Source organism: Saccopteryx leptura, chromosome 4, assembly GCF_036850995.1.
Source record: "Saccopteryx leptura isolate mSacLep1 chromosome 4, mSacLep1_pri_phased_curated, whole genome shotgun sequence".
NCBI classification, from domain to species: Eukaryota; Metazoa; Chordata; class Mammalia; order Chiroptera; family Emballonuridae; genus Saccopteryx; species Saccopteryx leptura.
In genome coordinates this window covers 223,322,640-223,349,714 of record NC_089506.1, presented here as the reverse complement: position 1 = coordinate 223,349,714, position 27,075 = coordinate 223,322,640, and the positions used below count along the sequence as shown (strand labels likewise).

Sequence of the window (27,075 nt, the reverse complement as noted above, 5' to 3'; positions counted from 1 at the left end):
CAGAGACTCACAGTGTCCCTGGGCTGGACCATCAGACCCAGACTCACAGTGTCCCTGGGCTGGACCATCAGACAGAGACTCACAGTGTCCCTGGGCTGGACTATGAGACCCGGACTCACAGTGTCCCTGTACGTGACGAAGTTGAATGTCATGTTGACCCAGTCTAATTTCATCTTCTCCAGGTTCTTCTCCAGGGAGTACTCCTTGCTAGCCGCTGCTCCAATGGGCTCCAGTCTGAAGAACGAATAAATGATACAGTGACCGTGAGGTCAACGGGAGGAAATCAGTAAAAACACCGCAACGGCAGGATTTCAGCTCAGCTTTGAGAGAAACCAAAAAGCTCTTGATTTTACTGAGATGTTTACTATCTTATTCAAAGACCTGCCAGCTGTTTCCAGTGTTTTTACAGGGTTTCTTATCCTTAGCACTTAGCGGCACTGTGGAACTGAATTGTGCCCCCACTCCCCACAAAAAAAAAAAAACTCAAAAAACTCATGTGTTGATGTTCTAGTTCCTCAGAATGGGAAGTTCACCCCCAGAATTTCTGATTCAGCAGATGGGGGCAGGCCTGACAATGTGCATTTCTAACAAGTTCCCAGGTCAGGTCAATGCAGCTGGTCTGGGGCTTCACCCTGAGAACCATGCGTGTGAAGTGTGACCTGAACACAGCTGCTTCACAGGTCCCCCATCCCCCCAGTCCAGGCAACTCTGCACCCCCCCGTCCGCCACCCTGAAGGAAGTAGGAAGACACAGACAAGGTCCCAAGACTCTCTCTGGTCCTAAAAATTACAATCCACACAGTCTAAATTCTCACAGACTCCAGGAGTGCGCGAGTGAAGAGGTCACCCAGGTGACCGCGTTTCTGAAATGTTACAGCTCAGACAGCTGCTCCTGGCCGTTGTTGTTGTTCTTTTGTGTGTAAAGAAGGGGAAACTGAGGCGCAGAAAGGTTGAATGGTCTAACCCAAAATTACTGAGCACTGGGCTGGAAGCTCTGGTTTAAGGAACTTCTAAAAAATAAAATTCCCTTTGAACTAAAATTTCTGACTCCCGTGTCTGGTCCAGGGGATGTAAGCTTCGCCAGGGATCAGTCAACCGCAGGGGAGGTCACTGAAAACTCTCAGGGGGCAGTAAGACCCGGAGGGGGAAAAGCAGTCAGAGGGCACTTGCAGGGACCTTGACCTACACGTGTCCTGAAGGAAAGGAAGAGCCTTACATGTCAATGAACTTGCCGAATCCAAAGTCCAGCATGTTTGCCAGACAGGTGGTTTCCGTGGGCTTTATTTCATAGCCGATAAGCTCACTAATCTGAAAAAAAAAAAAAGATGGAAGCGAATGTTTATGGCCCAAGGCAGCGATGCCCAGTGGACTGTCCGGGGTGATGGACGCATTCGGCGTCGGCACTGCCCCTGACCAGGAGTCACACCCGACGGCTGGACCTGGAAATGTGGCTAAGGCGGCTCAGAGACTGATCATTCCGTTTTAACTGATGTGTAAACAGCTACAAGCAGCTGGTGGCAGCAGAATGTGGACGGCGCAGGTCTAAGGAGCTGGGGGGGGGGGCAGCCCAGGGTCCCCACGGCCTGGCCTCTGCTTTACTGGGGGGCTGGTCTCTCACCAGCAGTTGGCACAGTGCAGACCCGTCAGACTCTCTGGGTTGAAACTGTGTCTCATTTGCTTTGGGGCAAAGTCTGGTCCATGACAGAAGCTGCAGTGTTTGCTGAATAGCAGGAGGAAGTCATGAGCACCTAGGACAGGCGGACCCCAAATTCTTGGGTGATCTGTGGGTGCTGGGCAGGTGGCAGGCTCCCGTGACAAGACCTTTCTTTCCATCCTGGTGTGCTAACGTGCTGGGCTTATTCTGTGGTGTAAATAGGACTCTTAGCTTATTTTTATTTTTGTGACAGAGACAGAGAGAGGGACAGATAGGGACAGACAGGCAGGAAGGGAGAGAGATGAGAAGCATCAGTTTTTTGTTACAACACCTTAGTTGTTCATTGATTGCTTTCTCATATGTGCCTTGACCGTGGTCCTTCAGCAGACTGAGTGACCCCTTGCTCAAGACAGTGACCTTGGGTCTAAGCTGGTGAGCTTTGCTCAAACCAAATGAGCCAACGCTCAAGCTGGCGACCTCGGGGTTTTGAACCTGGGTCCTCCACATCCCAGCCCAATGCTCTGTCCACTGTGCCACTGCCTGGTCAGGCCTTAGCTTATCTTTTAAGCAAAAATATCCCCAAGGGAGGTCTTCAATAAAGTCTCTGATGGCCTCTGAACACTTTCCCGGGGGAGCGTGAGATCCGGGCAGTCTGCGGATTGTGTGTGGTCAAGAGATGGACGAGAGAGGAGGAAAGACTTCCAAGCTCCTTTTATGAGGCGAGCATAATTCTGATTCCAAAACCAGGCAAAGACAACACAAAGAGAGAAAACTATAGGCCAATATCCCTGATGAACTTAGATGCTAAAATCCTCAACAAAATATTAGCAAACCGGATCCAACAATATATGGAAAAAATCATACACCATGATCAAGTGGGATTTATTCTGGGGAGGCAAGGCTGGTACAATATTCACAAATCAATCAACGTGATTCATCACATAAACAAAAAGAAGGAGAAAAAACACATGATAATTTCAATAGATGCAGAAAAAGCACTTGATAAAATCCAGCACCCATTCATGATCAAAACTCTCAGCAAAGTGGGAATACAGGGAACATACCTCAACATGATAAAGGCCATCTATGACAAACTCACAGCCAACATTATACTCAATGGGCAAAAATTAAAAGCAATCCCCTTAAGATCAGGAACAAGGCAGGGGTGCCCCCTTTCACCACTCTTATTTAACATAGTTCTGGAAATCCTAGCCACAGCAATCAGACAAGAAGAAGAAATAAAAGGTATTCAAGTTGGAAAAGAAGAAGTAAAACTATCATTATTTGCAGATGATATGATATTATATATAGAAAACCCTAAAGTCTCAGTCAAAAAGCTACTGGACCTGATAAATGAATTCAGCAAAGTGGCAGGATATAAAATTAATACTCAGAAATCAGAGGCATTTTTATACACCAACAATGAACTGTCAGAAAGAGAAATTAAGGAAGCAATCCCCTTACTATTACATCCAAAAAAATAAAGTACCTAGGAGTAAATTTAACCAAGGAGACTAAAGACTTGTACTTGGAAAATTATAAAACATTGATAAAAGAAATCGGGGAAGATACAAACAAGATACAAATACCGTGCTCATGGTTAGGAAGAATAAACATCATTAAAATGTCTATATTACCCAAAGCAATCTATAAATTCAATGCAATATCAATTAAAGTACCAATGACTTACTTCAAAGATATAGAACACATATTCCAAAAATTTATATGAAACCAAAAGAGAACACAAATAGTCTCAGCAATCTCGAAAAGGAAGAATAAAGTGGGAGGTATCACACTTCCTGATATCAAGTTATACTACAAAACCATTCTACTCAAAACAGCTGGTACGGGCATAAGAACAGGCATATAGATCAATGGAACAGAACAGAGAACCCAGAAATAAACCCACAGCTTTATGGACAACTGATATTTGACAAAGGAGGTAAGGGCATACATTGGAGTAAAGACAGCCTCTTTAACAAATGATGTTGGGAAAATTGGACAGCTACCTGCAAAAAAATGAAACTAGACCACCAACTTACACCATTCACAAAAATAAACTCAAAATGGATAAAAGACTTAAAAGTAAGCCGTAAAACCATAAGCATCTTAGAAGAAAACATAGGCAGTAATCTCTCTGACATCTCTCGCAGCAATATATTTGCCGATTTATCTCCACGGGCAAGTGAAATAAAAGACAGGATAAACAAATGGGAGTATATCAAACTAAAAAGCTTTTGCACAGCTAAAGACAATAAGAACAGAATAAAAAGCAAACTACACAATGGGAGAATATATTTGACACTATGTCTGATAAGGGGTTAATAACCAAAATTTATAAAGAACTTTTAAAACTTAATACCAGGAAGGCCCTGGCTGGTTGGCTCAGTGGTAGAGCATCGGCCTGGCATGCAGGAGTCCCGGGTTCGATTCCCAGCCAGGGCACACAGGAGAAGCGCCCATCTGCTTCTCCACCCCTTCCCCTCTCCTTCCTCTCTGTCTCTCTCTTCCCCTCCCGCAGCCAAGGCTCCATGGAAGCAAAGTTGGCCCGGGCGCTGAGGATGGCTCTGCGGCCACTGTCTCAGGCACTAGAATGGCTCTGGATGCAACAGAGCAACGCCCCAGATGGGCAGAGCATCGCCCCCTGGTGGGCATGCCGGGTGGATCCCGGTCGGGCGCATGCGGGAGTCTGTCTGACTGCCTCCCCATTTCCAGCTTCAGAAAAATACAAAAAAAAAAACACAAAAAAACCCTTAATACCAGGAAGACAAACAATCCAATCAAAAATGGGTGAAAGAAATGAACAGACACTTCTCCAAAGAGGACATACAGATGGCCAATAAGCATATGAAAAAATGCTCAACATCACTAATCATTAGAGAAATGCAAATTAAAACCACAATGAGATATCACCTCACACCAGTCAGAATGGCGCTCATCAACAAAACAACACAGAATAAGTGCTGGTGAGGATGTGGAGAAAAGGGAACCCTCCTGCACTGCTGGTGGGAATGCAGACTGGTGCAGCCACTGTGGAAAACACTATGGAGATTCCTCAAAATATTAAAAATCGAACTGCCTTTTTACCCAGCTATACCACTGTTAGGAATATACCCCAAGAACACCATAGCACTGTTTGAAAAGAAGAAATGCACCCCCATGTTTATGGCAGCATTGTTCACAATAGCAAAGATCTGGAAACAGCCCAAGTGTCCGTCAGTGGACGAGTGGATTAAAAAGCTTTGGTACATATATACTATGGAATACTACTCAGCCATAAGAAATGATGACATCGGATCATTTACAACAACATGGATGGACCTTGATAACATTATACTGAGAGAAATAAGTAAATCAGAAAAAAGTAAGAACTATATAATTCCATACATAGATGGGACATAAAATGAGACTCAGAGACATGGACAAGGGTGTGGGGGGAAGGAGAGGGAGGGGGTTGGGGGAGGGGGAGGGGCACAAAGAAAACCAGTTAGAAGGTGATGGAAGACAATTGGACTTTGGGTGATGAGAATGCAGCATAATCAAATGTCAAAATAACCTAGAGCTGTTTTCTCTGAACATATGTACCCTGATTTATCAATGTCACCCCATTAAAATTAATTAAAAATAGAGACGGACAGGGACTAGAGGAGAACGAGGTTCTGTGGAGACCTCACCGCCTGCCCAGGTTTGACTCTGCTCAGCCCCAGCCCAGGACTGAAGGACATCGAAGCCGGACAGGTCATCAAAGCTGACTCATGATCGATCTTAGGTAGCCTCACGTCCCCGGGTCCTGGCATTTAGTGGGCATCAATAAATATTTATGGAGTGAAAACAAAACAAAACAAACACATGAGTAAACCAGCTCATTCCAACCTGCAGTCTGAGGACACCTGCAAGACCCCTGAGGTCACAGAAATAACAGAGGTAGTTAACATTTACTGAGACTTTCCTCTGCATCGGCACCGTTTTAAGACCGTGATGTAGTTCTGTCATTCTCCCAACACCATGAGGAAGGTACTGGTGTATTATTATTCCCATTTTGCATAAAAGGAAATGCAGGCAAAGAAATTAAGTCTCTTGCCCAGATCATCCGGTTAGTAAAAGGGAAGAACTGGGACGTGGACCCCCCCCCAACTCCAGAGGTCTTCCTGTCCCCCTCGCTCCGGTCTGTGTGTACAGTGGGCGGGGGCTCTAGACTGCAGACCTTTGGAAAGTGCACCCCTCAACTCTTAAGGTGCCCAAGAACGGCATTCCTTAATTGATCCTGCTAGCCCTGGGCTCTCACTGACCCCATGTGTTGTAGTGATACAATGTTATAATAATTAAATATATAGAAATACAAAAAACAAAAATATGGAAGATATATAAAAGTAATTAAAACATACGCTTAAAAATAACTAAGGAAATGAAATAAAATTATGCCATCTGGATAGGAATTAATCTAGTGGGTGCAGATGGGATAAACAGACTCTGACTTTCGAGCAAGGCCCAGTTAGTGTGTGTGTGAACTTATACATAGATAAGAAGTGGCTTGGTGTCATAACTCTGTAAGCTAACATAAATAAGAACTTCTTAAAAAGTGGTTTGATGTAAACATTTCGATAGATTAATATAAAAGGGGATTCCCTGGGAGAAACTCCCAAAAAGGTGGTTTGAGGTGATAATCCTATAGATTGACACCTGTTAGAAGGCGCTGGCCAGAGAAGGTACTAAAGGTGAAAGGACCCTGCTGAGGTAGTCGCCCAGACTCCAGCGTTGATGTGGACTGTCTCCATGCCACTCTGAGCTCTGAACAAAGACAGCTGAGAGGAGCACGCCCACGGGCCCCGCTTACTTAAGCTGTGCTCAGGCACGCCAGAAGGATTCATGAGTAATAAACAGCCTGTGTGATTCTCGCAACTAACTTGTGTGTCGGTCCTGTCTTTCCTCCGGTGGCAGTTAACAGTAGCATCCTCACAGCTGCCTCAAGAGTGGTCTCGAAGAGGCTGCCAGCCCTGCTGATAATCAGGAGTGTCCCACCGCTCGGGGAAGTCGAATCAGGGACGCCTGATGGACGTAGAGCTCAGGCTCCACTGGGACACTGCGTATGATTTAAGAACAACACACCGACCCTTTCTAGGACTAGACGACAGAACCGTGTTAAGCCCCTTGGCCCGTAAGAAAGACTCAAGAGATTTCGGCAGTTTTATCACTTAACTTGCCTTTGCTATGTATAGATTTGAACAAAGCTCTTGATCTGTGACTAGTCCAAACTGGATGTGTTTTTAAGTGTAATAGTGCCCATGTTTCAAAAAACCAAAAAAAAAAAAAAAAAAAAAAAAAAAAAAATTAGTATGAAAAAGAAATGTAATGTAAAATATCTCCTTCACACCTTTTGAACTGATTACCTGTTGAAATGATCCTATTTTGGATATGTTTGGTTAAATAACATGTATTCATTAAATTTATTTCAGCTGGTGAACTCTTTTTTTTTTTTTAATGTGGCTGAAATTACATAGACGTTCATGTTACATTTCTATTGGGCAGCAGCGTCCTAGGGGGCCCGCTTTGTTACTCATCAGGCTGCGAGGTTCCCAGGGAGAGGCGCCCATAAGCACCGAGGTGGGGGGGCTGCCCGTCTGCAGATCCCTGTGCTGGGCGCCCCGGCTCCAGACGGGACATCTGCGAGGATGGCCTCTCCCCTGCCCTCTCCACACCCCTGCCTCAGGTAACCTTGAGCGGCAAGGCTTTCTGGGAAACCGAGACAGCTCCCTTCCACTCAGGAAACTGCCCCCTCTCTCGTGTCCTGAGATCCCTGGCTTCACAGGGTCACCAGAATGACCCCAGCCAACAGTGCCCAGCTCCCGTCCCGGGAAGGTCGTGGGTACGCCCTCAGAGCGGGACCTTCCGGAGACCATGGGCTCAGTTCCCATGCGTGGATCTGAGTCAGAGAGGAATCTGTCTATGGATGTCACGGCCCCTGCTAGCCTTTGAAGGTGATGCCTGTCGTGGAGACTTGCAGCGGAGTTTTCTATCCCCTGGTGAGTGTCCACACCACCAACCTCACCCTCACCCTCACCGTGGGTGGCTTATAAAAACCCCGACTACTTATTCGGGGAAGGACACCTGTTATTCTCATGTATAGACTCGGGCTGGCTGAGAGGAGACTGGAGACTTACTTCCGTCAGCCCAAGCAGGAGCCACGAGGCATCGTTGGGAGCCCCCAGGAAAAGATGCGACTTTCCTTTTAATTTTTTACTTTTTGTAGCCTAGGTCAAGAAACAAAGCAAGGCTCCTTCCCACTGTCATTCAACAGCACCCTTGTCACCTCTGAGAACCCTGAGCTGCCAGTTGGCTCAGGAAAGCAGAGCAGGAGAGCCTTTGTGGCCACTGGCTGGAATAGGGTACAACCACCACGCGTGGGGTCCCCAAAGAGAGAGGAGAGAGGACCACGTTGTTCATGCAGAGAAGCAGCAGCTCATCCCTTTCCTGACCCCGCCCGCCTGTCCCCAATGTCAGACGGCATCACCCCCATTCCTGCCCCGTGGCTTCAGGAAGATCTCTCCTTTCAAAGAGAAGCTTGACCTAGCCTGGTTCTTGGCTTCCAAGGAGCTACCAGGACCAGGTAAGGGCGGGGCTGGGCGGGGCTGGGCAGAGCTGGGCGGGGCGGGGCGGGGCGGGGCGGGGCTGGGGGGAGGGAGGCAGGAGAGGGTACCTGTCTCCAATGCCGGTCTTTCATTCCTGGGTTGCAGGAAATATTGAGAACAGGGAGGTACTGCTTGAACTTATCGATCTTGAACTTCATGCTCTCTGCCAAGCGCCGGGGTGCGGGCACGTCCACGAAGGTCTTGGCCAGCTTATAGATCGTCCTCCACATGTTCCCTATCTCCTCTGCAATCTCCTCGGCATTCAGTGAAAAGAGGGGGCCTGAAATAAGAAAGAAAGAAGATGAAGCGAGGAAAGGGTCCAACCACCGGAGAGGTGCCGGTCCCCGAGCACCTGGAGTCCCCTGAACTCCGAGCGGAGCCTCTGGAACAAGTGGGTGGTGGGAAAAGCACAAGCTGTGGAGCTGGGTCTGGGTCTGCAGCTTCCACTTAGCCCGCGAACCCTCTGGGCACATTACTGAACTTCTGGGAGCCTCAGCAGTGTCACCTGTGATACAAGGGTAATAATGGCTCTCCTGGAAGGTGACTGGGAAAGTTAAGTGAGGCAAGTACAGCGGCTGAAGTAACACCTAGCACACAGTGCAAGGCAGATAGGCACAAACTGTTAGCATTGGTTACAGATGCTCCTACAGAGTACTGAAAGGTGTTCCACAGGCCCCTGGCCGGTTGGCTCAATAGTAGAGTGTCAGCCTGGTGTGTGGAAGTCCCGGGTTCGATTCCCAGTCAGGGCACACAGGAGAAGCAAGCACCTGCTTCTCCACCCCTCCCCCTCTCCTTTCTCTATTTTTCTCTCTCTCTCTTCCCCTTCCAGAGCCATTGCTCCAAGTTGGCCCAGAGCACTGAGGATGGCTCCAAGGCCTCGCCTCAGGTGTTAAAATAGCTCCATTGTTGAGCAACGGAGCAGCAGCCCCACATTGGGAGAGCATCGCCCGGGTCACGAGGCTTTGTGGGGCGGGTCCTGGTCAGGGTGCATGTGGGAGTCTGTCCCTCTGCCTCCCCACCAGTCATTGAATAAAAAAAATAAAATAAAATAAAAATAAGAACGGTGTTCCACAGATGTGAAATATTAGCAACTGGGGAATGTGGGTGAATGGAGACATGGGGAGGGGAGCTCTCTGTCTAGTTCCAGCAAATTTTATGCAAGCTTGAAATTATTTAAAAATAGATTATTTTAAAAGACCAACACCTTTTTTTTCTCCAAACTGCCCCCTACCATAAATTTCCTTTTCCTCCTTTTTTGTTATGGGCCCTTCCGTGGGTCCCACATTCAGTCAAAATCATCCCTGCTGTCACTCCCTTCCTTGTCAATATTTCAGGTTAGTGTGGATTCTTGCATCATGATGTGGCAAATTGTCTCCAAAAAATTTTTTTTCTGTCAGGGCTTCTGAGACTAAATATAGCTTCATGAATTACTAACATGCTCCAGCAACCCAACATTTCTGTGAAGCAATCCAAAATTAAAATATTTTTAAAAAGAAGAAGAAAATGTGCATGACTTCCAACGTAATATGTAAAAAGAATAATAGACCACCGTATCTCAGTGGGGTTGATCACGAAATGCAAGGCTGGTTTAATGTTTGGAAAGCAAACCATGTAATGTACCATATTAACAGTCTAAATAAGAAAAATCATATGAGAATATACATTGATACAAAAAAAAAAGCATTTGACAAAATTCAGTATCATTCATGATAAAAAAATTCCAAACATTCTAGGAATAGAAGTCAGCTTCCTCAGTCTGATAAAGGGCACCTATGAAAAACTACACTAACATTGTACTTTCTATACATTAACTATGTACATCTTTTTACAGGTCAACCATCCTACAATAAAGTGGTTTTAAAAAAACAAACCAAAACAACTCATTTTACTTAATGGTAAAAGATGGAAGACTTTTTCTCCGAGATCAGGAACAAGGCAAGAACTTTTACTTTCATAACTCAATAACAGAAAGACAGCTGGTAAAATCCCAACATTCTTGTAAACTAAACAACATACTTCTAAATAAACACATAGATCAAAAAAGAAATCTCAAAAGAAATAAAAGATATATTGACCTAAATAGAAATGAGAAACAACTTATCAAAAGTTGTGAAATATAGCAAAAAAAAGTGTTTAGAAAGAAATTTATAGCATTGAACATATATCCTAAAATCAATAATCTATGCTTCCATTTTAAGAAATTAGTAAAAGAAGAGAAAATTAAATCCAAAGTAAGCAGGGAAAAAAAAAAGAAATAATAAAACCAGAAGCTGGTTCTTTGAAAAGAACACTATAACAAATAAACCCCTAGCCAGGGGTGAATTTTACCAAACATTTAAGAAAGAAATGATACTAATTTTCTACAATCTCTTCCAGAAGATAGAAGCAGAGAAAATTATTCCCAACTCATTCTATAAGGCCAGCATTCGCCCTAATACCAAAACCAGACAAAGACACCACAAGAAAAGAAAATGAAAGACCAACATCTCTCATTAATAATAGATGCAAAATCCTAAACAAAATATTAGCAAGTTGAATCCAATAATATGCAAAAAGAATTATACACCACAATCAATTGAGATTTATTATTCCAGGTACATAAAGCTGTTTCAACATTCAAAAATCAATTAATGTAATTTATCACATCAACAAGCTAAAGAAGAAAACATCGCATAATCATATCGATAGATTCAGAAAAAGCTTTTCACAAAATCAAAACACTCCTTCATGATAAGAATTCTTAGCAAATGAGGAATAGAGGAGAAGTTCCTCAACCTGATGCAAAGAGCAGATACAGAAAACCTACAGCTAACATCATCCTCAGTGGGAAGTAACTAGAATCTTTCCTGCTAAGATCAGGAACAAAGCAATAACCTCTCCCTTCATCACTCCTGTTCAACATCATTCTGTGAAAGTCCTAGCTAGCGCAAAAATACAAGAACAGGAGATACAAGGTAGGCAGATTGGGAAGGAAGACATAAAATTGTTTGCTATTGACATGATCCTGCATATAGGAAATCTGAATTAAAAAAAGAATAATAAAAAAAAAACCCTCCTGGAACTAATTCACAATTATAGCAAGGTTACAGGAAGCAAGATGAATATACAAAAGTCAACGGCTTTCCTATATACCCGGAATGAAGAAGAGGAATTTGAAATTAAACACACACATCCATTAACCTTAGCACTCCTACACTTGAAATACTTAGGTACAAGTCTAACAAAATATGTATATCCATATTTTATTTATTTATTTATTTATTTTTTCCCTGTATCTTTCTGAAGCTGGAAACGGGGAGAGACAGTCAGACAGACTCCCGCATGCGCCCGACCGGGATCCACCCGGCACGCCCACCAGGGGGCGACGCTCCACCGCGACCAGAGCCACTCCAGCGCCTGGGGCAGAGGCCAAGGAGCCATCCCCAGCGCCCGGGCCATCTCTGCTCCAATGGAGCCCCGGCTGCGGGAGGGGAAGAGAGAGACAGAGAGGAAGGAGGGGAGGTGGAGAAGCAAATGGGCGCTTCTCTTATGTGCCCTGGCCAGGAATCGAACCCAGGTCCCCCGCACGCCAGGCCGACGCTCCACCGCTGAGCCAACCAGCCAGGGCCTGTATATCCATATTTTAAAAAACGATAAAACTGTGATGAAAGAACCCAAAGAAGAAAATATATGAAGAGACATTCCTTGTTTGTGGAGTGAAACACTCAACAATGTCAAAGGTGTCGGCTCTTCCCAACTTCAGTACAGATTCGATACAATCCCAGTAAAAATCCCAGCAAGTTATTATTTTTGGGGAGGATATTGGCAAATTGGTTTTAAAGTTTATATGGGGACATAAAAGGCCCCAAATAGCCAATATCATATTGAAACAGAAGGTCAAGTTGGGAAACTGACGTATCTCTGTAACTGCAAGACTTACTGTAAAGCTACAGTAATCACGTGTGGTAGTGATAAAAGACCAGACAAACCAAACAGATCAACGGAACAGGAGAGAGAGCCCAGAAAGAGACCCACATAGAGTCAACTGATATTTCAGAAAGCAGCAAAGATAGTATAATAGAGAAATAATTTTTCAACAAATGGTTTTAGAACTAATGGATACTCACATGCAAAAAAAAAAAAAAAAAAAAAAAGAATCTAGATGCAGACCTTATTATACCTTTCACAAAAATGAACTCAAAATGGATAATAACTTACATGTAAAATGTAAAACTACAAAAAAAAAAAAAAAAACCCTTAAGAACTAACATAGGAGAAAACTCTATAGGACCTTGGGTTTGGTGATAACCTGTGATAAGATACAACACTGGAGGCGTGATGTATGGGAGAAAGGACAAGCTGGACTTCTTTATTAAAATTTAGTAGAGCGTCAGCCTGGCGTGCGGGGGACCCGGGTTCGATTCCCGGCCAGGGCACACAGGAGAAGCGCCCATTTGCTTCTCCACCCCCACCCCCTCCTTCCTCTCTGTCTCTCTCTCCCCCTCCCGCAGCCAAGGCTCCATTGGAGCAAAGATGGCCCAAGCGCTGGGGATGGCTCCTTGGCCTCTGCCCCAGGCGCTAGAGTGGCTCTGGTCGCGGCAGAGCGACGCCCCGGAGGGGCAGAGCGTCGCCCCCTGGTGGGCGTGCCGGGTGGATCCCGGTCGGGCGCATGCGGGAGTCTGTCTGACTGTCTCTCCCCGTTTCCAGCTTCGGGAAAAAAAAAAAAAAAAATTTAAACAACGTCTGTTTCGTGGAAGACACAGTCAAAAGAACAAGAAGATAGTAAGTCAAAGACTAGGATAATGATGGTTAGCGATAGCACCATCCAGCAAATCGCCTGAGCTAATAAGGTCCTCCCGGTCTTTCACTCTCCTCCCTGACCCCTGGCCCCCTATCTGAGGTCTTCACTCTCCTCCCTGACCCCTGGCCCCCTAGCCTAGGTCTTCACTCTCCTCCCTGACCCCTGGCCCCCTAGCCGAGGTCTTCACTCTCCTCCCTGACCCCTGGCCCCCTAGCCGAGGTCTTCACTCTCCTCCCTGACCCCTGGCCCCCTATCTGAGGTCTTTCACTCTCCTCCCTGACCCCTGGCCCCCTATCTGAGGTCTTCACTGTCCTCCCTGACCCCTGGCCCCCTAGCCGAGGTCTTCACTCTCCTCCCTGACCCCTGGCCCCCTAGCCGAGGTCTTCACTCTCCTCCCTGACCCCTGGCCCCCTAGCCGAGGTCTTCACTGTCCTCCCTGACCCCTGGCCCCCTATCCGAGGTCTTCACTCTCCTCCCTGACCCCTGGCCCCCTAGCCGAGGTCTTCACTCTCCTCCCTGACCCCTGGCCCCCTAGCCGAGGTCTTCACTCTCCTCCCTGACCCCTGGCCCCCTAGCCGAGGTCTTCACTCTCCTCCCTGACCCCTGGCCCCCTATCTGAGGTCTTTCACTCTCCTCCCTAACCCCTGGCCCCCTATCTGAGGTCTTCACTGTCCTCCCTGACCCCTGGCCCCCTATCCGAGGTCTTCACTCTCCTCCCTGACCCCTGGCCCCCTATCCGAGGTCTTCACTCTCCTCCCTGACCCCTGGCCCCCTATCTGAGGTCTTTCACTCTCCTCCCTGACCCCTGGCCCCCTATCTGAGGTCTTCACTCTCCTCCCTGACCCCTGGCCCCCTATCCGAGGTCTTCACTCTCCTCCCTGACCCCTGGCCCCCTATCTGAGGTCTTCACTCTCCTCCCTGACCCCTGGCCCCCTAGCCGAGGTCTTCACTCTCCTCCCTGACCCCTGGCCCCCTATCTGAGGTCTTCACTCTCCTCCCTGACCCCTGGCCTCCTATCCGATCAATCACCACGTTCTGTTGACTCTACTTGCTCAGTATCTCTCTAGCAACCGCCCAGTAGTGGAACTGCCTCTTACTCTCCCACCACCTGCCTCTCTGATTCACTATTCAATCTATGTCTCTGGGTGCAGCATCTGGCAATAGATCCAGCTCTGTGACCCCCACCTGTCATATCAGAAAAACCTGATTGTGGCTGTCTCAGATCCAGAGTATCAGAATGTGACACAACGTCCAGACAGCACCTGAAGGTCAACCTTCTTTCAGAATTGGCCGGGCTGGACCCCATTACCCCCCCGCCCCCACCCCGTCCCAGCACAGCGAGACCAGCCTACCGTTCATCCACTCCTCGGACTTGACGCTGAACTCGTAGGTGGTCACCCACAGCTGCTCATAGGGCACTTTGTTGGTCATCATGGTTTGCAGAAGAGGGTAGCTGCTCTTCTCCTTTTCCAAAAGATCCTCCTCCTTATTGATCCACTGCAGGCCAAAGGGGAAGCTGTCCGTTAGGTGGGCGGTTCTCCTGACCCTTAGAAACCACCGTGGCAAATTCCTCAACGTTCTGAAAACTAAACTGAGGAAGACGCTTGCCCGTCTGGAGAGCAAGAGCGGAAAATAAGGTGTGGCTCAAGCGGGTCCCCCTGAACCGTGGAGGGCCGTGGTGGCTGAGGTGACACTCTGGTCTCCTTGGCTGCTTGCTCCATCAGCTCTGTTCCCACTGTCACGGAGACACAGCCCCAAGCCCACAATTCTGACCTGTACATTTGCTGTTTACACGGTGTTGCCTTCTTGTGTTGACTTGCCTCAAAGGCAAGAACTTTAATTAGGTTAGAGAACTTACTAACTGACCATTGGGGCAAGTTACTTAGCTTCTCCAAATCATCGTTCTCTCGTTTTAAATAGGGATCAATGGAGATAATACCTAATACCAGTATCTACCCCAGAGGCTTGTTATGGGCGTGACGTGATGTATATAGCACGTAGGAAACTGTACATTGCTGAGGTACATAATGAATGCTCAATCCATGCGAGCAATTAGTCTCTTATCATGTCTTCCCTGTGTGCTCAGTGACTAACGGAAGAACTAGGATAATGTGGGCATGTAGAAGAAGGTAGCTGGAAGTACCAAGGAAAGAACTGGTCAATCAATGAATCAATCCTATCCAGCTGCCAGGCGATGTTAGGAAAACTACAGAAACAACGGAACAAGTACAGTGTCACAAGTCCCCATCCCAAGACCTCCGAACCTCAAATTCCACCAGGGCCTGGTCTAGGTTCTTGGAAAGCTCGGTCAGCTTTTCGACGTTGCTCTTCATTTCTTCTGTGCTCATCACTTCACGTTTTTTAAAGCCTTCCAGCTCCTTGCTGTAGATCTCAAGTTTCAACTCAAATTCTGAGCACCTGAAAGTCAAGACAGCCCACTTGTATTGGGACTTTCCTCCTGGGTGATTTTTCAAAGTCACAGCACTTGTTCACCCATAATCTGAACTCCTGATACAAGATATCTTACTAGTTATAATCCCACCTCCCAGAGACAGCTGCTCCAAACTGTGTTTGGTGGTTAAATACTTTCAGATGAACAGGCGAATCTATATGTATGTGAATATATAATATAGGTGGGTATATATACATTATTAGTTCATCCATTACTTATTTATTATCGGGTGCCTAATATATTCCAAGAGCTTCTCTAGGCATCAGGGGGACATTTTTAAAGTACACTATCAAGATTCCTACCCTCACATAGCTTGTATTTTAGTTGCCAGACACCTGGACATAAACATACATGGATGGATGGATGGATGGATGGATGGATGGATAAATCTATTCATAGACAAAGATGAAATGAGACATTTCTGATAGTGATAACTGTTTTGAAGAAAATAAAAGAGCGGATGGAAGAGTGACCAGTTCTTTAGGGCAGAGTGACCAGTGGATGGAAGTAAAGGGTTACTTTAGACCAGGGGTCCCCAAACTTTTTACACAGGGGGCCAGTTCACTGTCCCTCAGACTGTTGGAGGGCCGGACTATAAAAAAACTATGAACAAATCCCTATGCACACTGCACATATCTTATTTTAAAATAAAAAAACAAAAAGGGGAACAAATACAATATTTAAAATAAAAAACAAGTAAATTTAAATCAAGAAACTGACCAGTATTTCAATGGGAACTATGGGCCAGCTTTTGGCTAATGAGATGGTCAATGTGCTCCTTTCATTGACCACCAATGAAAGAGGTGCCCCTTCTGGAAGTGCAGCAGGGGCCGGATAAATGGCCTCAGGGGGCCACATGTGGCCCGCGGGCCGTAGTTTGGGAACCCCTGCTTTAGATGAATCAGGGAAGACTTGTCCAGAGATTTATTTATTTCATCTATATATATCATCCACAAAGCAGGTCTTCTATTTACTTCTCCCTTTTCCTAACGAGGCAGAATGATCCAGAGTGAAGTGGCCGGGTTCTAGAGCGCGACAGGCTAGGTTTAAATCCGTATTTTGCCACTTAGTAGCTGTGACCTTGGCCGAGTCATTTGACCTCTGTGTACCTCAGATGTATCAAATGAGGATGGAAAAGCACCTGCTTTACTATTTAAAAAGGGCAAAAGATGTATGCGATCTGAAGAGAAACCAGGGTATACTTTAGTATTCAATAAGCTGACAAACACAAAATACTCAGAATTGGACCTGGTCTATAATAATATCACTCTACAGGTGTTTGCTCTCATTTGCTAGAATACAAACTCCATCGATGCAGATTTTTATCTCCTTAATTATTTTGTATCTCCAGCATTTAGAATAGTATCTGGGCACAGAACGCACAATCAATATCCGTGGAAAGAACAGGGATGGAGCATTGGGAACAGCTGTTGTGACGTACCATAAATCCGGCTATTATCTTAAGAATGCCTAATTCTGTACGGCGGTTTTAATGTTCTTTTTTTTTTTTTTCTTCCTTAAAAGTAATTTATGAAAGTAAATTTTCAAGTGGTGTGATCTGGGTTTCATTTTTAATGGCACTCTGTGGAAAGCAGCATCTGATCAGTTTCCCCCAGAAGGTCCCCAGGTCCTCCTGGTATTTATGTCCCTGTGAAAATGGTCTCCTCTTGAGTTTGAACTAGAGACCAAGCAGCTCATTTCTAACAAAGACTGTGGCAAAATGATAAGATGTCACTTCCAAGATTAGTTACAAAAAGACTGTGACCTCTCTCTCTCCTTCTCTCTCTCTCTCTCTCCCTCTCCCTCTCTCTCCCCCTTCCCCTTCCCTCTCTCCTTCTCCATGTGAAGAGCCAGCTGCCACATAAGTTACTACTCTACACAGAGGCCCATGTAGCAAGGAACAAGTGTTTTCGCTTTGACTTTCGCCTTGATAGTAATAGTAATATAAGGGACTCTCATCGCCTTTTTTCTGTCTTTGCATTGCTACATTGTTGCTCCCAGAGAAGCTGAAGTTTTCAAGCCTTCTCATGAGAGTTGTAGATCAGGAACAGAGATTGGATCAGCAGCGAGATGAAACGAATTATTAATAATATACAGGGAAAAAGGAAGACAGAGGAACGTGTTAAATGACACCACAGAGATGCAATCAGCAAAATCTAGATGTGGGGACAAATGACCCAGTTTCTTTAATAAATAAATTGCAGGGGAATAAAACAAAGGAGATGGGAGAGGGCACCCACAGAGGAAAAGAAATTTAAGAGACCATTGCAATTATGTAGAGAGACATTTTTGGATTCTGAGTCAGGTAAGCAAGGCATAAAAAGGAAAAAAAAAATGTTAATTAGCTCACATTGGTCCCCAGATTTTAAAACTTCAATTATTTTCTATTGGAATAATTTTATTTTTTATTAAGTGAGAGGTGGGGAATCAGAAGCAGACTCCTGCATGCACCCTGACTGGGATCCACCCGGGAAGCCCCCTATTGGGCGATGCTCTGCCCATCTGGGGCCACCGCTCCGTTACTCAGCAACTGAGCTATTTTAGCACCTGAGGCAGAGGCCATGGAGCCCTCCTCAGCCCCAGGGGCCAACGTGCTCAAAGCATTTGAGCCATGGCTGTGGGGAGGGAAGAGAGAGAGAGAAGAAAGAGACAGAGAGAAAGGAGGGGGGAAGGGTAGAGAAGCAGATGGGTGCCTCTCCTGTGTGCCCTGGCCGGGAATCGAACCCAGGACTTCCACGCACCAGGCTGACACTCTACCGCTGAGCCAGCCGGCCAGGGCTTATTGGAAGCAATTCAAACTCATGACCATGATCTCAAGGTCCAGCTTTCCTGACTCTCCAGCCTCATTCTATAGCCACTCCCCTCCTTGGACCAAGGTCTGCCCATTGCTGAGCCCTTGCCATGCTGAGTTCCGTGCCTGGAGGAACCGCCCTGGTCCTCCCTCCCTCCCTCGTCATCTTCACCTGACGGGCTCCTTCTCATCCTTCCGTCCTTTCTTACAGGAGCTCCTCCCTGACCACCCAGCTGGTTCCAGTCACTGGGCTCTGTTCCCCGTTCCTTTCCGGCTGAGGACGTGGATGTATCTACTATGTCGTCCATCTCCCACGTCACTTTCGTCTCCTGTATCCTCAGAGAAGAGCGGAGATGGAGACACAGAGGGGGACAGGGCAGGTGGTCCAGCCAGCCCCTCCCTGCCCCGACTGTGTGGTGCCGCGGTCTTAGGGACCCCCGGGACCCCCGCTGGAAAGCACCGGTGCCGTGGAGACAGTCTGCCTCTTCCCGGCTCCTTGTTCTGAAGGAGGAGACTTGTACCCTCCAGCCCTAATGCCCAGCCTGTGTAGAAATTCCTGCTCTCACCCACGCCTTCCCTTTCTTGTGAGTTTCTGCAGGAATGATGGGGCCCATCCTCGGGCAGTGGGAGTTTCACGTGCGGAGCCGATAGCGATTGGTATATATCCTTGTTCGTAAACAAAGTGCCGCAGGCTGGGGTGTGGGTGCGTGTGTGTGCGTGTGTGCGCGCATGGGCTCACGCGTGCATGAGGGCGTGTCTTTACCGTGTACGTGGTCGTTGGCCCAGGTCACTCGATATCGGTTGACTTTTCAGTATGTCTATACCACTTTGGCCACTGTATGATTAAAATCTTTACTCGCAGGCAAACGCACTTAATATCTTGAAGAGCACAGTGCACATAAAAATAAAATAAAATCTGGCCTGACCTGTGGTGGCTCAGTGGATAAAATGTCAACCTGGAACGCTGAGGTCGCCGGTTCAAAACCCCGGGCTTGCCTGGTCAAGGCACACATGGGAGTTGATACTTCCTGCTCCTCCCCCCTTCTCTCTCTCTCTCTCTCTCTCTCTCTCTTTCTCTCTCTCTCAAAATAAATAAATAAAATCTCTAAAAAAAAATATCCTTAGTAAATAAGGAAGGAATACATTATTGCAGTCACACTCGCACCGGACCAGCCCAGCGGCACCACAGGCCATTTCTCGGCCTCCCGCCGTGGCTCTCTGGATCTCTCGCAGATCCGGGGTCTCCAGAGCGCTGCTGCCGCCGCTGTGATGACCCCGGGGCCGTGGTGCACGTCCCCGTTTCTGCCTCCGCTCTCTCCGCACCCCCACACTCCAACTGTCTGAGGCAGGGAGGGCGGGGCATCGGCGGGGGTCGCTGCCTTGAAAGAGAACGTTCCCTCGCAGGAGACAAATGAAATCCCTTCTCTATCAACTCTCCTCAGCCTTGGCGCAGACAGGGCCGGGCCAGGGAGGGGGGGGCGTGGCTTGAGACGGAACCGGGAAGCCGCAGTGTGTCCCTTCTAGAACCCCCTTGCTCTCCTCCTGTACCTTTTTTTTTTTTCCTTTTTCTTTTTCTTTTTTTGTATTTCTCTAAAGTTGGAAACGGGGAGGCAGAGAGACAGACTCCCGCATGCGCCCGACCAGGATCCACCCGGCATGCCCACCAGGGGGCAATGCTCTGCCCATCCGGGGTGTTGCTCTGTTGTGACCAGAGCCATTCTAGCACCTGAGGCAGAGGCCATGGAGCCATCCTCAGCTCCCGGCCAACTTTGCTGCAATGGAGCCTTGGCTGCGGGAGGGGAAGAGAGAGACAGAGAGGAAGGAGAGGGGGAGGGGTGGAGAAGCAGATGGGCACTTCTCCTGTGTGCCCTGACCGGGAATCAAACCCGGGACTCCCGCACGCCAGGCCGACGCTCTACCACTGAGCCAACCGGCCAGGGCCCTCCTGTACCTTTTAATGAGGTCCATCTCCGCCAGGTCCCTCTTACTGAAGAGCAGATTGCGGCTGTTTTCAAAGACATCTTCAATCTGGTCCGGCCAGAGGAACAGGGTGCTATTCAGTTTGATATCCTCTTCTGCAAAACACAGACGGTCTGCTTCAGGACACGGCTCAGCAGGGGTGAGCACCCGGGGCGTCCATTCCACAGGAGAAGAAGCGGTCAGCAGACACACCGGGGTGCGGAGGGGGCAATGAACGAAGGCGTCTGCCTGGATGAACGACCGCTGACATTTATTCAGCGCTTACCGAGGCCCCGGCGACCATGGAAGCCGGCACCCTCACCCGCGTCTGTACAGACGGGACACAGTTAAGGAAGTGGTCGAGGTCACACCGCTGCAACGTGGAGGGTCGGTTTCAAACCCGGGTCTCCTCAACTTCCAAGCCCGGGTTCTAACCTGGATCCTCACCGCCTTCCCCGCAGGAGGGTAGAAACCTGGGGAGATGTCCCGGTTCTAATCTTTTAAACTGTTTCACCTCATGTAAGTCTCAGTCTTCCTTCTGGTTACGAGTCAGTAGTAATATCCATCCCGGATGACCTACCTGCCCGGTGGCTCCGGTCAGTTACAATGCCCTGGCTCCCTGGTGGACCCTTGGATTTCAGGGCACGCCGGGCGTCACAGGGTCCAGTGTGCGCTCACCAGGTGGAGGGCGCGGCTCAGGGGAGGCATGGGGATGGCTGAGAGTGACTTCTTACTCCTGGTCCATATCCCTCCCTCCTTCCCTTCACCGCTCCCTCCTCAAACATCGTGACGACCGGGTAATTCGCAAGTGTTTCCGGATGGAAGTCGCTCTGAAACTTGGCTTGGGAAGAGCCTCCCCACTTTGGCTTCAGAACTGGGTCCTCACACACTCTCACGTGGCCTGGTGAGCCCTGGAAAGACCTGGCCACTTCCTTTCCTTTCTGTGATAGGCAGGGGCACGGGGGAAGGTGTCCTGCCCTCCCCAGAGGTGCACTGGATCAAGATTACGGATGAGTGAAATCCACCCACTGAGAAGAAGATTTCACTGGGGCCTGAGCAGGCAGTGGCGCAGTGGGTGGGGCACTGACTCAGACCTCGAGGTCCCAGGTTCGCAATAGGAGGTCGCCGGCTCAAGCGCGTGGTCACCGGCTCGAGTATGTGATCATCGACATGACCCCATGGTCGCTGGCTTGAGCCCAGAGGTCACTGTCTTGAAGCCCAAGGTCTCTGGCTTGAGACCAAAGGTCGCTGGCTTGAGCAAGGGGTCACTGGCTCTGCTGGAGCCCCCCCCCCCAGTTGAGGCACAGATGAGAAAGCAATCAACGAACAACTAAGATGCAGCAACTATGAGTTGATACTTCTCATCTCTCTCCCTTCCTGTCTGTCTCTGTCTCTGTTCGTCTCTCTCATGCAGTAAAAAAGAAAAAAAAATTGCATTTGGGACGTGATGTTTTCAGGACACCGGGAACAAGATGCTCAGACAGGCGTCTAAGAAACAGAATCCCAGACGGCTCGTCTCTTTGTCTAAACAACCAGATTCCCTCTGCTGGACTCAGACGTCTGTGTGACGAGCCCCCGGGACACGAGGGGACACCGGACACCGGGTCTCCCGGTCTTAATAGTTAAATGTGGGGTGGCTAACTGTCCCGCCCCGGACGCCTGCCCCTAAGCCACAGACGCACAGCCCCCCTGGCCCGCGCACCCAGGCGGTTGAGACTCACGGGGCAAGTCCGCGTAGTCCATCAGGAACTCCAGTCTCTCCGCCGCGTCCCTCAGCTTCCTCCGGAGGGTGAACACCGTGACCTCGCTGGACTTCCTCAGGAAGGCGATGAGCGCGACCAGCTCCTCTGTGGTGGCCGGAATCTCGCTGACTCTGTCGGCGATGCCGCTGTACTGACCGCAGATACTGTGGGGGTGGGAAACAGCCGCCCTCCTCAGCGTCGCCGGCGAAAGGAGCTTTCTAAAAAGACGTGATTCTTTTTTTTTTTTTTTTTTTTTTTTGTATTTTTATGAAGCTGGAAACGGGGAAAGACAGTCAGACAGACTCCCGCATGCACTCAACCGGGTTCCACCTGGCACGCCCACCAGGGGCGATGCTCTGCCCACCAGGGGGCGATGCTCTGCCCCTCCGGGGCGTCACTCTGCCGAGACCAGAGCCACTCTAGCGCCTGGGGCAGAGGCCAAGGAGCCATCCCCAGCGCCCGGGCCATCTTTGCTCCAATGGAGCCTTGGCTGCGGGAGGGGAAGAGAGAGACAGAGAGGAAGGAGGGGGGGAGGGGTGGAGAAGCAGATGGGCGCTTCTCCTGTGTGCCCTGGCCGGGAATCGAACCCGGGTCCCCCCGCACGCGAGGCTGACGCTCTACCACTGAGCCAACCGGCCAGGGCCAAAAGATGTGATTCTTAACCAGACCAGGGGTTTCCAACTTTTCTCTACTGCAGATCCCCAACGGGTGACAGGCCCCGTGCACGTCACACTTCAGGAATAGGGACGGTGGGAATCACGGGAATGTCTGACCTGTGTTAAGCCTGTTCCTAGGTCCTCGGGTCCTCCTGAACTCCAAGATCAGCTCATGGGATCGTCACACCGTGCTAACTAAGAGCTAGGGGCTATTTTCAGCAACATTTTGAAAAGAAGTGAGGCCGAGTGACTTGATCCAAAGCGCCACGGTGCGCAGGTGCCGAAGCCAGCATCGGAACCTGGTTCCGTTGTTTCCTAAGCTGGCGCTCTTCCTGGATACACCCTGAGGAGAGCCCAGATCTAGACCCAAACTGCAACGATGACACCACCACTGCCAGCCACTTCTCAACTTGTTTTACGCTGGAGTATAGAGCACCGAGTAATCTGTAATCGCTGCTTCTCACGAGTACACTGGCAAGTTTATCTTCACGGACCGCAGGTAATTCCCGGGGACAGAGAGAAATGGACGGACGTTCAACTCCTGGGGACCGCTAGATCAAACTGTCTACTTCTCCTCAAACCCATTGTGAAAAGGGTTGTTATTGTACGGAAGATTTGAATAGTCTGTACTTCCTACAAAAGTCAATGAATCAGGGTCTTCAGTATTTTAAGTATAATTAGGGACACACTAACTAGAATCTTTTTGTTTCATTGTTTGTGTGTGTGTTTTTAGAGAGGACAGAGAGAGAGAGAGAGAGAGAGAAGGGGGAGGAGCAGGAAGCATCAACTCCCGTATGTGAGGGGGCTCTTGTATCGGGGCACTGATCCTATTAACACGGTCCTAGCCCTCCGGACCTGATCACCACCCAGAGGTCACCTCCAAGTATCATCACATTGGGTACTGGGTTTCAGCGTACGAATCTGGGGAGGACACACACGTCCAGTCTGAGGCAAACCGCTAGTGCCCAGTGGGATCGTGCCGAGAGACAGGACCTATGCAGAGATGATGGGGTTAAATGAAGTTAGAACGGGGTGACCCTTGTGAGAAGAGAGAGAAACACCCAAACTCTCTTCCCCTGCCTTGTGAGGACGCAGCAAGAACGCGTCTGTCTGCAAGCCTGGAAAAGTCTCTGCTAGGAGCCAGATTTGTTGGCACCTTCACCTTAAGACCTCCAGCCTCTAGAACAGTGAGAAAGTAAATTTCTGTTGTTTAAGCCTCTCGGTGATATTTTGTTGCGGTAGCTCGAGTCGACTCGTAAAATACCCAGTGAAAGATGTCAAGGGGGCCCTGGCCGGTTGGCTCAGCGGTAGAGCATCGGCCTGGGGTGCAGGAGTCCTCGGTTCGATTCCCGGCCAGGGCACACAGGAGAGGAGACCATCTGCTTCTCCACACCCTCCTTTCTTCTCCTCCCACAGCCATGGCTCGAATGGTTGGAGTGAGTTGGCCCTGGGTGCTGAGAATGGCTCCATGGCCTCTGCCTCAGGCGCTAAAATAGCTCGGTTGCCAAGCAACAGAGCAGGGCCCCAGATGAGCACAGCATCACCCCCTAGTGGGCTTGCCGGGTGGATCCTGGTCAGGGTGCATGCGGGAGTCTTTCTCTCTGCCTCCCTTCCTTTCACTAAATTAAAAAAAAAATTTTTAATGATTGCATGACAAACTCCTAGACCATCTACACAGAAGTCTGCTCGGCAGTGATTCTAAGGGGAGCCCCTGAGTGTGTCCAGCAGTGATTCTAAGGGGAGCCCCTGAATGTGTCCAGCAGTGACTCTAAGGGGAGCCCCTGAGTGTGTCCAGCAGTGACTCTAAGGGGAGCCCCTGAATGTGTCCAGCAGTGACTCTAAGGGGAGCCCCTGAGTGTATCCAGCAGTGATTCTAAGGGGAGCCCCTGAGTGTGTCCAGCAGTGATTCTAAGGGGAGCCCCTGAGTGTGTCCAGCAGTGATTCTAAGGGGAGCCCCTGAACGTGTCCAGCGGTGATTCTAAGGGGAGCCCCTGAGTGTGTCCAGCAGTGATTCTAAGGGGAGCCCCTGAACGTGTCCAGCGGTGATTCTAAGGGGAGCCCCTGAACGTGTCCAGCGGTGATTCTAAGGGGAGCCCCTGAACGTGACCAGCGGTGATTCTAAGGGGAGCCCCTGAACGTGTCCAGCGGTGATTCTAAGGGGAGCCCCTGAGTGTGTCCAGCGGTGATTCTAAGGGGAGCCCCTGAACGTGTCCAGCGGTGATTCTAAGGGGAGCCCCTGAACGTGTCCAGCGGTGATTCTAAGGGGAGCCCCTGAACGTGACCAGCGGTGATTCTAAGGGGAGCCCCTGAACGTGTCCAGCGGTGATTCTAAGGGGAGCCCCTGAGTGTGTCCAGCAGTGACTCTAAGGGGAGCCCCTGAGTGTGTCCAGCAGTGACTCTAAGGGGAGCCCCTGAGTGTGTCCAGCAGTGATTCTAAGGGGAGCCCCTGAACGTGTCCAGCAGTGATTCTAAGGGGAGCCCCTGAACGTGACCAGCGGTGATTCTAAGGGGAGCCCCTGAGTGTGTCCAGCAGTGATTCTAAGGGGAGCCCCTGAACGTGTCCAGCGGTGATTCTAAGGGGAGCCCCTGAGTGTGTCCAGCAGTGACTCTAAGGGGAGCCCCTGAACGTGACCAGCGGTGATTCTAAGGGGAGCCCCTGAGTGTGTCCAGCGGTGATTCTAAGGGGAGCCCCTGAACGTGTCCAGCAGTGATTCTAAGGGGAGCCCCTGAGTGTGTCCAGCGGTGATTCTAAGGGGAGCCCCTGAACGTGTCCAGCGGTGATTCTAAGGGAAGCCCCTGAGTGTGTCCAGCAGTGATTCTAAGGGGAGCCCCTGAGTGTGTCCAGCAGTGATTCTAAGGGGAGCCCCTGAACGTGTCCAGCGGTGATTCTAAGGGAAGCCCCTGAGTGTGTCCAGCAGTGATTCTAAGGGGAGCCCCTGAGTGTGTCCAGCGGTGATTCTAAGGGGAGCCCAAGTGTGTCCAGCAGTGACTCTAAGGGGAGCCCCTGAGTGTGTCCAGCAGTGATTCTAAGGGGAGCCCCTGAGTGTGTCCAGCAGTGATTCTAAGGGGAGCCCCTGAACGTGTCCAGCGGTGATTCTAAGGGAAGCCCCTGAGTGTGTCCAGCAGTGATTCTAAGGGGAGCCCAAGTGTGTCCAGCAGTGACTCTAAGGGGAGCCCAAGTGTGTCCAGCAGTGATTCTAAGGGGAGCCCAAGTGTGTCCAGCAGTGACTCTAAGGGGAGCCCCTGAGTGTGTCCAGCGGTGATTCTAAGGGGAGCCCCTGAGTGTGTCCAGCGGTGATTCTAAGGGGAGCCCCTGAACGTGTCCAGCAGTGATTCTAAGGGGAGCCCCTGAACATGTCCAGCGGTGATTCTAAGGGGAGCCCCTGAATGTGTCCAGCAGTGATTCTAAGAGGAGCCCCTGAACGTGTCCAGCAGTGATTCTAAGGGGAGCCCCTGAACGTGTCCAGCAGTGATTCTAAGGGAAGCCCCTGAACGTGTCCAGCAGTAACTCTAAGGGGAGCCCCTGAACGTGTCCAGCAGTGACTCTAAGGGGAGCCCCTGAGTGTGTCCAGCAGTGACTCCTAAGGGGAGCCCCTGAACGTGTCCAGTGGTGACTCTAAGGGGAGCCCCTGAGTGTGTCCAGTGGTGACTCTAAGGGGAGCCCCTGAACGTGTCCAGCAGTGACTCTAAGGGGAGCCCCTGAGTGTGTCCAGTGGTGACTCTAAGGGGAGCCCCTGAACGTGTCCAGCAGTGATTCTAAGGGAAGCCCCTGAACGTGTCCAGTGGTGACTCTAAGGGGAGCCCCTGAGTGTGTCCAGTGGTGACTCTAAGGGGAGCCCCTGAACGTGTCCAGCAGTGATTCTAAGGGGAGCCCCTGAACGTGTCCAGCAGTGATTCTAAGGGGAGCCCCTGAGTGTGTCCAGCAGTGACTCTAAGGGGAGCCCCTGAGTGTGTCCAGCGGTGATTCTAAGGGGAGCCCCTGAGTGTGTCCAGCAGTGATTCTAAGGGGAGCCCCTGAGTGTGTCCAGCAGTGACTCTAAGGGGAGCCCCTGAGTGTGTCCAGCAGTGATTCTAAGGGAAGCCCCTGAACGTGTCCAGCAGTAACTCTAAGGGGAGCCCCTGAACGTGTCCAGTGGTGATTCTAAGGGGAGCCCCTGAACGTGTCCAGCAGTGATTCTAAGGGGAGCCCCTGAACGTGTCCAGCAGTGACTCCTAAGGGGAGCCCCTGAGTGTGTCCAGCAGTGACTCTAAGGGGAGCCCCTGAGTGTGTCCAGCAGTGACTCTAAGGGGAGCCCCTGAGTGTGTCCAGCAGTGATTCTAAGGGGAGCCCCTGAGTGTGTCCAGCAGTGATTCTAAGGGGAGCCCCTGAACGTGTCCAGCAGTGATTCTAAGGGAAGCCCCTGAACGTGTCCAGCA

General features: G+C 49.5%; 1 protein-coding gene and 1 non-coding gene across 3 annotated transcripts in view; both read right to left on the bottom strand.

Annotated features, from left to right (window-relative positions):
* DNAH3 (dynein axonemal heavy chain 3) overlaps window positions 1-27,075 on the bottom strand; it is a 208,317-nt gene that overhangs the window by 140,246 nt on the left and 40,996 nt on the right. For both annotated transcript variants that reach the window (XM_066383459.1, XM_066383458.1), the window contains exons 15-21: window positions 21,983-22,167; window positions 20,254-20,377; window positions 15,324-15,477; window positions 14,412-14,556; window positions 8,348-8,559; window positions 1,216-1,307; window positions 120-234 (exon numbers count right to left, since the gene is read on the bottom strand). In XM_066383459.1, the coding sequence (XP_066239556.1) occupies window positions 120-234; window positions 1,216-1,307; window positions 8,348-8,559; window positions 14,412-14,556; window positions 15,324-15,477; window positions 20,254-20,377; window positions 21,983-22,167 (1,027 nt within the window). The remainder of the gene's footprint in view (window positions 1-119; window positions 235-1,215; window positions 1,308-8,347; window positions 8,560-14,411; window positions 14,557-15,323; window positions 15,478-20,253; window positions 20,378-21,982; window positions 22,168-27,075) is intronic.
* Window positions 22,570-22,646, bottom strand: TRNAA-CGC (transfer RNA alanine (anticodon CGC)). The gene has a single exon. It is a non-coding gene; the product is annotated as a tRNA-Ala (tRNA).